Raw genomic sequence first — 11157 nt, forward strand, 5'->3', positions numbered from 1 at the left:
TATATAAGAATAAAAATTGTAAAATACATATTTAAAAGACTTTTATTAAAGATACAATCTACTTTTTGAAAATTAAATCATGCATTTATAATCACAATTTAATAACCTTTCTAATAATAAGCCATTCTATGCATAAAACGCGTTGTTGAGTACCCACACAAAATCTTAAATATGCGTTTCATACTTTCTAAATATAATATACACGTAGCTGACATTCAACCCCCTTTAATATGCAAAACTACCACCTTTCGTGGCACTTTTCTCTGTGCATTCATTGTACTTCATCGCATGTCAAATGCATATTTTACTATTAAGCGCCACCGTTGCCGTCCTCGTCGTCCTGGCAGAAAGTGTAGTTGTGGCTGTAGTTGTTCCTGGTATCCTTGTGCGCTACTTGGGACGCAGTTGTTAACGAAAACGGATTCCGGAAGCCTGACGACCGATACGGATATAAGTGCACCGTGTACGGCAAAGTGCAGAGTGGGGGATGGGAATGGAAAATGGTGATGGGTTGGGGGATCAGGATGGAGACCATCCAATGACTGTCCAGTAGAGTGTCCGGCAAACTCACGATTCGAGGTGGCATCTCCACGTACACACGTTACTGGGCCCCACACACTTGGACACACAATTTTGTCGCCTCTCCAGAATTTGACGTTTTTTACGATTTCCACGCTAGTTGGCCCCTGAAACCCGCGCATTGTCCACCCCTCCCATACTTGACTATTGATTTTTACTTGGAAATAAATTGGTTTCGTTTGTCTGTTTAGCTATGGCCGTTGTCATTCGTACTGGTATGTCCCAAAGAATGGGAGAATTCGGCACTTCACTGGGCCAAACTTTTCTTTTGGCAATTATTGTTGGAAATTATTTTTCATTTTTCCCTGTCTACCCAGTCTCTGGGTTTTCAAACCCCAATCCACTCCATCAACTGGCCCTCCATCGCCAAATGGCCGGAACTATTGTTATTAATACAGCCAGAGAATGTTTTTCCTTCCATTTTGGCTGCGAGAAAAATTGCACACCAAATGAAAAGTGAAAACTGTAAAGAGTGAGGCATTAAAGTTGGATATTCTTCCCTTTTTTGCCGAGTAAAGAATGCTTAAGGAAATTTCATTTTCCGAGAATCGGAATCCCTATAAATATGACTATAACAAAAGGGCTCGCTACAGTATTTTTGCTAATTGAAATGCTCGCCCATTCCGTTACGGGTTATGCTTTTCAGGGAAAAACGGAGTCCGTGTCAGTTTCCAGCACTCGCTCGCATATTTTGGCAGCTACGTGACACATGCCGTGACCATGTTCCTCGGGGCTCCAAACAAAGTAATTTTTTTATTCAGCCGCCGTTGTGGGGCTGCTTAAATATGGACATGGTGGTGGCCCCTCAATCCCGACAAATAGAAAAGGTATCCTTTTTCCCATTCCCCCACAAACGTATTTACATTGAAACAGTCACAAAAGGGTAGTTGTATTTGTCTATCCTCTTCTTGTTTTTTGGGCCGAAGTGGGCCAGACATCGGGCCAAATGCTCTACAGTTGGTTGAGTTATGGCCAAATAAAAGACGTACAGAGAAGCTAATTTTGTGCATAGTTTATACTGACCATAAAAACAAATTGCACGGTTACTGGGCGGCTTAGGGTTATTGGCCCATTTGTTTAATGCTCTAATATAGGGGCTAAATTTCCGGAAAGTGCACTCGGCTTATCTGCACCCGCATTATTCAAAGGCTTAGCGGCTCGAACCCAACTGATTTCTGATTAAAATACACCCTCGTAACTCTTTTTGGGCTCAAGTTCGCGACTAAATAAATTAGTTATTTAGATTTCCCTTTAAATGCTTAAAGACACGCGGAAATACCATGGCACGTTTCAATTATTTAAACTTAACAAACTGTTTATGCATGTTTGGCATTTTACGATTCAGCTGAAATCTTGCATTCATTTAAAAATTTATTGCCCTTCCATCAGAACCGAGGAGAGCGCCATTTACGACTTGGCACATGGACGACAATCGCCGGGAATAAACAGCAGGATGCCCAGGATACTGAGGAAACGCGACCGCCACAAACAATTCAGACTTCCATTCAGATTCAGATTCAGTTTCAGGGGACCCACTGAGCGAGGTGAAGCGGAAAAAAAGAGCCACATTTCCACATCGCATTTATAATTAGATTTTCAGCAAAATGATAAATAAAAGTTTTTGATTACACAGCAGCTTTGTGCTCTTGTCCCCGGCAGGAGTAGCATAAATGTGAAGCACCTGTGCCTCGAGTGGTGACCGCAGATCCTCAGATATAATGGGTTGACATTAGCATAAGCGTTGTTAAAGACCGGAAATTGAAGCCCAAATTGGGGTGGAAACAAAGCTTTACGATGGCTTCGCCTTTCGTCCTTTTTTGATTGCTGAATTTTATAGCAGTTCACACATCGCATATTAACTCCCCGGGCATCCCAATCTTTTTAATTAACTACTCATATCCGCCGCTGAGCGTGCCTAATTGATATGAGAGACCCGTTCTCCGAGTTACCACGAGTTACCCCGATTTTCCCCGACTTTCCCCGATTGTCCCCCAAAAAACAGCACGCTTCAATGGCACTATGTGCGTGTTAGCCAAGTTAAGACTTCCTCTTTGTGTCTGTGAGTCTGCTACTGCTCCTGCTCCGCCGCCTGTAAGTGTCTTAATGAATTTCCATTTCCAGCAGACACTCATTCAATTCCCGCCCATAAAATCGCAGCCAAAAGCAGAAATTAACTTGCCTCATGTCAAATGTTAATGAGCAGCGAAACCACAGTGATTTCGACGCCCTGTTTGACTGTTTTTTATGGTTAATATTGGCAAAGTTTTTGAATATTTTATTAAAGGGATGTCTAAATAAGAAATTATATTATCAAATTGACAACCTAAAAAAACAGAGAAAACATTATACTTAAATTAAAATTATATTTTATTAGATTGGTAGATTTTATTTGTCCTTCAATAATGTAAGGCTTTTTAAAATATGTATAATGTTTCTTACTAATTCTAGAGGTAATAAATATTTTATTTTTGGGACTTAATAATTTCTTTAACATGAACGATTTTTTGAGTAATCAGCATCTTTTTCTACTTCAAAAATAAACCATTTTAAAACTAAGGTTACTTAGTCTAAAGCTATGTTTATGTTAGAGCTTCAGAGAACCATTTCATTGCCCGATTTTATTTCCCTTTTATTAATGCAAAGCTTGTTGCAAAATGGCAACATTTTCTTAGTTTCAGCACGTGTTTCAAGATAAACAAAAGGCGACTGCAGACTTGTTTTGGCCACAAACAAGTTTAACCCCAATATCTTTACACTTTCCATGTTATTGGAAACAATGTCTCCCTTGAAGGTCTTGTTTTCGTTTCGCCCACGTTGACCTTGACCTTCGTTTGCATGGGTTATCACAGAAAGTTGCTTTCGCTAGCCCGATTTTGTTTTGTGGTCCAAGACAAAGAGGAACTTTCAAAAACCAGCTGCAGTCGAAGAAATAAAACCATAAGTTTGGCAACTTTGGAACCACTGTTCGGAATGAAAGATGTCAAGCTACTGGCGTTAAATATTCAGTATCAAGTGCGAGGCATTGTCTCCGCTTCAGCTGGAATAAAATCTACTCCATAGACTCACTAATTAGTTAGTTCCCTGGTAAATTAGATAGGCCGCAAATGAGTTGAACAAACACCAGCCGAAGCTGGATGGCTTTAATCGTATGGATTGGATGAACACATCATGTGATGATGACTTTGGCTAACTTAAGACTAATATTGGCATTGCCCACTTAGATCTGATGGGCACGGACTTCACGATCGGCCAGTTCCTCGGGGGTGGGGTGCTCCTGGATGTACTGGATGGACCGCAGGATGGCCTCTGGGATTGGTGGGGGAGTGGGCAGGAGGTCGGACTGTGGGTGGAATCCGAACTCGTCGGCAGTGTAGACCACCTGGACGGGCACTCCCTCAGGGGAGATGTACGCGTAGGATCCGCGGGCATAGTGACCCGACTGACCCTCCTCCTTGATCTGGATACCACTGGCCTGCTCGATATCGTAGGCATAAGTTCCGTCGGTATCCTGGTTGGTCAGGAACTTGGTGATGACATCATCGTTCGTTGGGGCGGCCAGGGCACATCCGAAGAGGGCGACGACAAGGAGCTGTTGGGATTGGATTGGGAGTTGTCCCAGGATATCAATTAAATCACTCGAACCACGGATGCGAACTCTGTTATCCACTTACGAGCTTGTACATGTTGCTGCTGGTTTGTTGACTGAGAGGCTAATGCTGTCACTATGGGCATCCGATTGACTATTTATAGTGCTCCGATAGTCAAAGACAAAGCCAGTATGCAGACTCCGAATATGCAAACAAGTCGGGCATGCAGAGCGACCCATATTTCGCCCAATCAACTGCTTTTGGCCACACGTTTTGAGTCATTAATGCATGAGATGGAGTTACAATAATGATATAATGACGGCTACTGGGTACTCTTTAAAAAATAAAAACAAATTGGAAAATAGCTTGTATTTAATTGTAAGGTTCAAGTTTTAACATCGAAGACCACACATATTTTATTCTTCTTTATATTTCTAATTATATTCTTATTTACCTTTAGTGTACTGGATATTCTTCAGAAATTAATGATTAGAAAATGTATAAAATAATTTAGTTTAATTTGTAGTAAAAGACCAAGGTAATATTACCAGTGTTAATATAATAGTTCTTAATTTAAAATCTACTTAGCCTAGGGTGGTTTTAGAGTGTTCCCAAATTTACTAACCTATCGTCTGATATTTTTCAAACCGCTCTTTTAAATTGACTGTCAAAATTATTATACCCATTAAACTTGGGTGGAGCTGATGACACAACCTCAATGCATCAAAATCAAAATCAAATTCGAATGTTGCTCTTCGGCAAACACCGAAAACAGTAAACGCCATCGAGACCATCGACAGCAGCAGCAACAACTTGATAATTTAATCAACTCAACAATGATATTTGAAGTTACAACATTTCTTGAGCCCGAAACGCGAATCAACTGGAATCGAAGGGCCAACATCGATTTGCATAATACATCCGCCCAAAAACAAATGCCAGTGTGCATTTATTAATTTCTGATTGAAGTTCCACCAGCTTGAATTGATATAGATATAGGCAAACCAGATCTGCACACTTGAAGGAAAATCTCAAGGGTTAAGAGGCTGCGATAAGGCGTGTGGGCGAAGCAAAGGCATCTGCACGGGGAGAAAATACATATCTTGATGCTTTAGATTAAAAGGTGTTAAAAATATATAAATTAATTTAAATTGTTGAACTAGTCTATCAAAAGTGTGAGCAAATAAATCACTTTTGCCTTGCTTAGGGGAATACCCTGAAAACGTATATTATTTTCCTATTTCTCTTAACAAGCGATGGGGGGAATAACCCTCGGCCTTTAAAGTGCCACAAATATTATCTTTAACTTTGTGTTTTTATGGCTCAGTGTGCCAAAGCTATGATTTATCCACCGCATTGCTGATGTACATTTTCTCCCTGTGCGATGGCGATATCTCGGGGCATGGCCATATGCTCTCGTCTCGTCTCGGCAAAGGCATCCATAGTATAAACAAGCATATTAAATTGTATTTTTCTTTTATTACATTATTATTATCTCTGGCAATAAATGTCAACGTCAGTCGAGCCGACATCGGACACGGGCCAGAGGAGACGGTTCAGAGGGCGAAGGACCTCCGAGCAGCCCGGGAGCATGTTGATGTGAATGTATGAGGGTCCTATATATACAGTGTGTGAGTGGGTGTGCCACCGCCTCCAGATGTAGTCACTTCGATGTTCTTTCTGCTGGTTGATGGGTCCTGTGTGCTGGATGCTGGATGTTGGATGGTTTGACTATGCAAACAGGCACCCAAAAACATGAGGCAGCTGGACAAGATGGATGCTGATGCGGATGCTATGGATACTATGGATAGTATGGCTGCTGCAGACCTTCTACACCTTCCTGTCGTAGGGCAGGACCTGACCCACGGACACCACTGGCGAGGCGGCGGGAGTCAGCAGAGCTCCGGCTGGCTGAAGATACTGCTTGCCTCCCTGCTCCTGACCATGTCCATGGTGGTCATGGTGCTCATGGTGGTCATGGTGCCCCTCATAGCCCTCGTTCTCCTCCTCCGGGTGCTGGCGGTTGTACTCCAGCGACTTCAGGATGGCCTCTGGAATGGGGTGGGGAGTGGGTAGGTGCTCGCCCTGCGGCTGGAATCCTTTCTCATCGGCTGTGTAGGTCAGCTGGATGAGCTGGCCCTCGGGGGTGTAGTACTGGGATGAGCCGCTGGCGTAGTAGCCACCCACTCCCTGCTCCTGCTGGGCAATCCCGTTGGACGTCTCGAACTGGTAGTTGTAGCTGCCATCGTCCTGCTTCAGCTCGTTCACAAAGCTTCGGATCTCGGCATGGGCATCCGGGGTATCGGAGGGACGAGCCTGGACTCCCAGCAGAACGGACACGGCCACAAGTACGACGACGTTCTGCAATCACATCGGTTGTTATTATATCCTCTTATGGGATGCCCAAAACCTTTGACTTACGATCTTCGACATTTTCGCCTGGCTTAGGTTGAGATATGGCTTATGGTTTATTTGCTGGTTTGACCCTTAGAGCTGAACTCTGTTTGATGCCTCGGTAACCTCGACCCGGCGCTTTTATACCCCAGAAAATCCGAATTGATATCCAACGAAAGTGAGGAAAGCGGCGTGCAGCCATTAGACCTGATGGTGATGATAATTGGGGGACTGGGTGGTAGGGGATTGGAACTCATATCATCACATCACATCACATCACCGACATATGGCCGCTCATTTCGGATTTCACAGCCGAGAGCCAGCAACGGTTGCAATGCCAATTATCTCGACTCTAGGTGGCTTCCACAGCAACTTCCATTAAAAGTTTTAAGTGAAAACGAATCCGAACCGCTGACCACACACCTGGCCGAACTGACCCTTCTTCAACTCAGCTCGCCCCGCGGGTCAAGAAACTCTTCGCTGCCGGCTCTTAAGTAATTAAGTGTTTGTGTTAATTCATTAATTATCCACGACCAAGTTGCGCACACTTATCGGGGCACATTCGTATGTAAGATGACCACTTTTACGAAATCTGTAATGGATTCGCTGGTTCCTAAAACATTTATCAAGCTATAAAACATGGCACAATGCCATGAGATAAGTGGTGGCCCTTAAAGAGATACCTATGGCTCGTGCTGGGTGGGTCGTAAAAAGGCCAATGGAACATCTCCTCACCCGGCAAATTATTGCTCATTTTTCCCCTACCCTTCGAGGAGATGCTAATCGATCAGAATTTGAGAGCTGCCTGTCCATAACTCACTCACATTATGCACCTGGTTTCAGGCTGCGGGCAACTGGTTCGGCTCATAAATTTTACTTAACAAATAGGTCATGGAAAACATTGCCGTATGCTGCTACTGTATGTTGCACATAATTCAAAACATTAATTAAAGATTAAATTGATATTAGGATAAAAGCTGATAGTTATATCTGTATTTTCAACGGTTTGGGGAAGAACAATTTCGTTATAGTAGCTATACAAAATTGAATTTTTTATAATGCACTTAACTTTTATTATTATGGAATACTTCAGATTTTGTTAAAGAGTTATTTAAATATTGCTGATTAATGATACTACAATAATTTCGTTTTTTAGCCTTATAGAGCTTCCTCTCACAAAGAATTGCTCAACCTCACATCCTTAAAGTACTCTAATTTTCCCCCTGCCATATATGTATTCATGTGAATTTAAGCTTCTCTTTTCATGATGCCTGAAAGGGCCATGTTTCCGACGTTATGCTCAGAAAAGCTGTGAAAGTGCATTAAATTTGCATCTGATGCACAGACCTCATAAATAAGCCAATATAATTTTTGTCGTTATTTTTACTGTGACATTTACACGCATGTCCATGAAAAATCTCCCAGTTTTGATAGGTTTAAATAAATAAAATGTTCTTCTGAGTGCCTTCGCCCCCGCAATAATTCAATTCAAGCCAGGCAAAATGAAAGCAAAATAAAGCAAAGATAGGAGATAAGTAGAGCTCTGTTGTTAAACTGCTTTAATTTGATCAGAGCTTTTATGGCCTACGAGTCAAATCAATTAGTAGTGCGATGTTATGGAATATTCAAGCATTCAAATGAATTGTCAAGAGATGTGAACCATTCAAACTTGGTGCGGCAGGGAAGGGAAACGGACTTGAAACATGCAAATTGAATCAAGTTTTTGATTAAAAATCCATCAGCCAGCCTTAAACATTGGCCACACCAAAAATGCATATACACATACACGTGCAGTCTGGTTGCCAAAAAAAAAATCAAATGGATGGAAATCCAATTAATTGGGTTATTCAATAAAGCCGTGTGCTGATTTAAATTGAAGCTACAAGTGCGAACTTGCCGAAATCCCCGCCACGAAACAATTTCCAAAGCGAATCGAAATGAAAGTTGCAACTACAAACAATTAGCAGACCCATTTTGTCTCTAGCGATTGAAGGTCGTTGCGGCAAGATTTTCGAAAGTCGTTGACTTTGTTTGGCGGCAATCTATCCATCCATCCATATCCATAAAAACCCCCAAGGGCCGACCTTCCACGCCCAACGCCAACGCTTTCTGCTCGAATTTCAGGTGTTGTATAGGGTTCCATCTACTGCAGAATCAGTTGGGGTCCTCAACCAGGTGACTAAGATGTGAATGAAACCGTATAAACGGTCCATTAAAGTGGCCAGCCAGTCTGCAAGCGTCGCGACGCTTTCGATGACAGTGTATTAATTAATTAACATCGCTAAAAGTATCAGATGAGTGAATGTAGAGCAACGGATTGGCCATAAAAATTCAAATGCCAATCGCTGGACTATCCATGTACACAGAGAGAAAAATGTGACAATGTTTGTTGGATATAAATATAAAAAAACTTAGCGAAGGACAGAAATTGTATTTTTTTCTTGATTTTATTTTGCGTTCCCAACCTATAAATTACCAAGACTAATAAATAATTACCTAAATAAATAATAGGCATATTCTAATATTTTTTAATAACCTGAGTGTGCCAAAAAGATGATCAACATTTTGGGTCTTAAATCGAAACGTAACCTACATAGAGGTTTGCCCACATTTAATATTCAATTTAATATTGTTGTTTTAATCGATCAAAATATATGACAAATTTAATATTCTATTTATTATAAGTGGGGATATACTATTCACAACTATTTTGAAAGTGAGTGTTGTATGTTAGATTATTATTTTAATATATGATACTATGATTTAAAACAGATTAAATATTTTTATCAAAATAGTTTCTTAGTACAGTGTGACTTTTCTCTCCGTGCAGATGCGGCGATGGTCGTAAATTAAACCTCCGAAGCCATGCCCAAACTAGGGCTAAAACGCCGCATCCGAACGACCTTCGGCGGGACTGGATGGGACCAGTCTGAGACGCACTGGACGGGTTGCCGCCACCGAATGTGGGTCAATTAATGTGGAGCAGGTGAGCGTGAGCAACTGGCCAAGGAGTACCCTTTTTTACATTTTCCGCTGTCTCTTCTTGTGTCTCCTTAATGCGCACCAAGATGGATTGATGCCCTAATGGATGGATGGGGACCAGGAGGTGGAGGAGCTGGAGGAGCAGCTGGAGGAACAATGCCAGAGCCCCGAGGGGCAGGATGGCTAAGTACAGCGGAAGCGGCTTAAGGCAACCGGCAAGGAAACGCCATCGAATCGTAACAACTTTTGCTTTCATTTAAAGCCGCCCAAGCGGCAGGCACCGGACAATTGTGTTGGCCGAAAAAAAAAAACAAAATAAAGCAGAAAAAAAAATGCCAAATTGCCGAACAGCCGGTTTGGGGCATAAAAGCCGAAAGTAACACCAAAAAGGCCAGCAAAACAGAGGGCAGCAAAAGGCAGATAATGCTGCTCCTGATGCTTTTGCTTCTGGTACTGCCTCCATGCGACATCGTCCTACCATCACATTCACTTTTCTCCCGAACCCCAACCCCATCCAAAAACCCCATCCCCCACCCGAATCCGAATACGCCCCCAGATTGAAGCCAAGTCGCAGACGCAGTCTGGTTGCCAACCTAGCCAAGTTGTACTTATAAAAGGCCAACACAAATCTTGTAGGGTAACAGCATGCTCTGCGAGTCAAGCTCCTCCTGTTGCCGTCGACGATTTTGTTGCCGCTCGCCGATGCCTGTTGGCCACTTTAGTGATGGCAGACGGACACCTTTAATGTGGCTTAAATGAAATGGAGTGCCAAATGCGACAGATTGTCAATGGAAATATTCGAAAAATTTAATATAGGATACCAAACGGATATCCAGTTGATGCAACATTAAAATACATTCATAACTTATTCTTAAGTTCCGAACACGACCTTGTGACTTAGTGACAAAAATATATTATGTGAACTTGAATATTAAATTAATAAGTATAAGTGCATTAAGTGCAAAGGCACTTTCTTCCCTGTAAGAAGCTTTATTTTGTAGATATAATAACTCAGAATAGATATGTACTTGTTGTGCATAGACAATGTGAGGAAATACGAATTTACGAATGTCGAGTAAAATTATAACATTATTTTCACTTTTTAAATAGGGAACTGTTATGGGAGGCTATTAATTTTTTTTGAAATAGGATTTAATTTATGTTTGAATCTTATTGAAAAAATATTTTCAGTTAAGTTGAAATTGGGTTGTAAATTTTGTTGACATAAAATATCCGTTTCTTTGAAATGCAACACCGAGGAAATAAAAAATTTTCCAACTGATACTGTATGCTGTCTACTTCGTATCAACTTTTTTAATAGTTAATTATTATAAAAAAAGACATATATTTCTATAACCATTTTTAGAACTGAAGGTAAAAAAAGAAAAAATTTCCATTAACACTTTTAAATTTGTGTCTTACTGAAGGGCCTAAAAAACCAAATATCCCCTTGGATGGAAGTTACACATTTCACTTTTCCCCCGCTGCTTCGTGATCCCCGTGAGTCACGTCATCGCCGGCTCATCGCCAGTTTCGTTATCAAAACTTAATACAAACTTGCCGCTCCGCTGTCGATAAACTGTCGTACTTTCGGACAGTCTGCCAATGTTGGTGG

At 41.6% G+C, this 11157-nt stretch overlaps 2 protein-coding genes across 2 annotated transcripts; both read right to left on the minus strand.

The window, feature by feature from the left end:
* Positions 1-3684: 3684 nt before the first annotated feature.
* On the minus strand, positions 3685-4369 carry Cpr65Ea (Cuticular protein 65Ea). Its single transcript, XM_017069145.4, has 2 exons — positions 4251-4369; positions 3685-4168 (listed from the first exon to the last, which is right to left on the minus strand). The coding sequence occupies exons 1-2, from the start codon at positions 4260-4262 to the stop codon at positions 3797-3799; spliced, it is 384 nt and encodes a 127-aa protein (XP_016924634.3). The 5' UTR covers positions 4263-4369; the 3' UTR covers positions 3685-3796.
* A 1314-nt stretch (positions 4370-5683) lies between these two features.
* Positions 5684-6736, minus strand: Cpr65Eb (Cuticular protein 65Eb). Its single transcript, XM_017069143.4, has 2 exons — positions 6588-6736; positions 5684-6527 (listed from the first exon to the last, which is right to left on the minus strand). Exons 1-2 carry the CDS (start codon positions 6597-6599, stop codon positions 5997-5999), a joined length of 543 nt encoding a protein of 180 aa, XP_016924632.3. The 5' UTR covers positions 6600-6736; the 3' UTR covers positions 5684-5996.
* Positions 6737-11157: the final 4421 nt, after the last annotated feature.

Source organism: Drosophila suzukii, chromosome 3, assembly GCF_043229965.1.
Source record: "Drosophila suzukii chromosome 3, CBGP_Dsuzu_IsoJpt1.0, whole genome shotgun sequence".
NCBI classification, from domain to species: domain Eukaryota; kingdom Metazoa; phylum Arthropoda; class Insecta; order Diptera; family Drosophilidae; genus Drosophila; species Drosophila suzukii.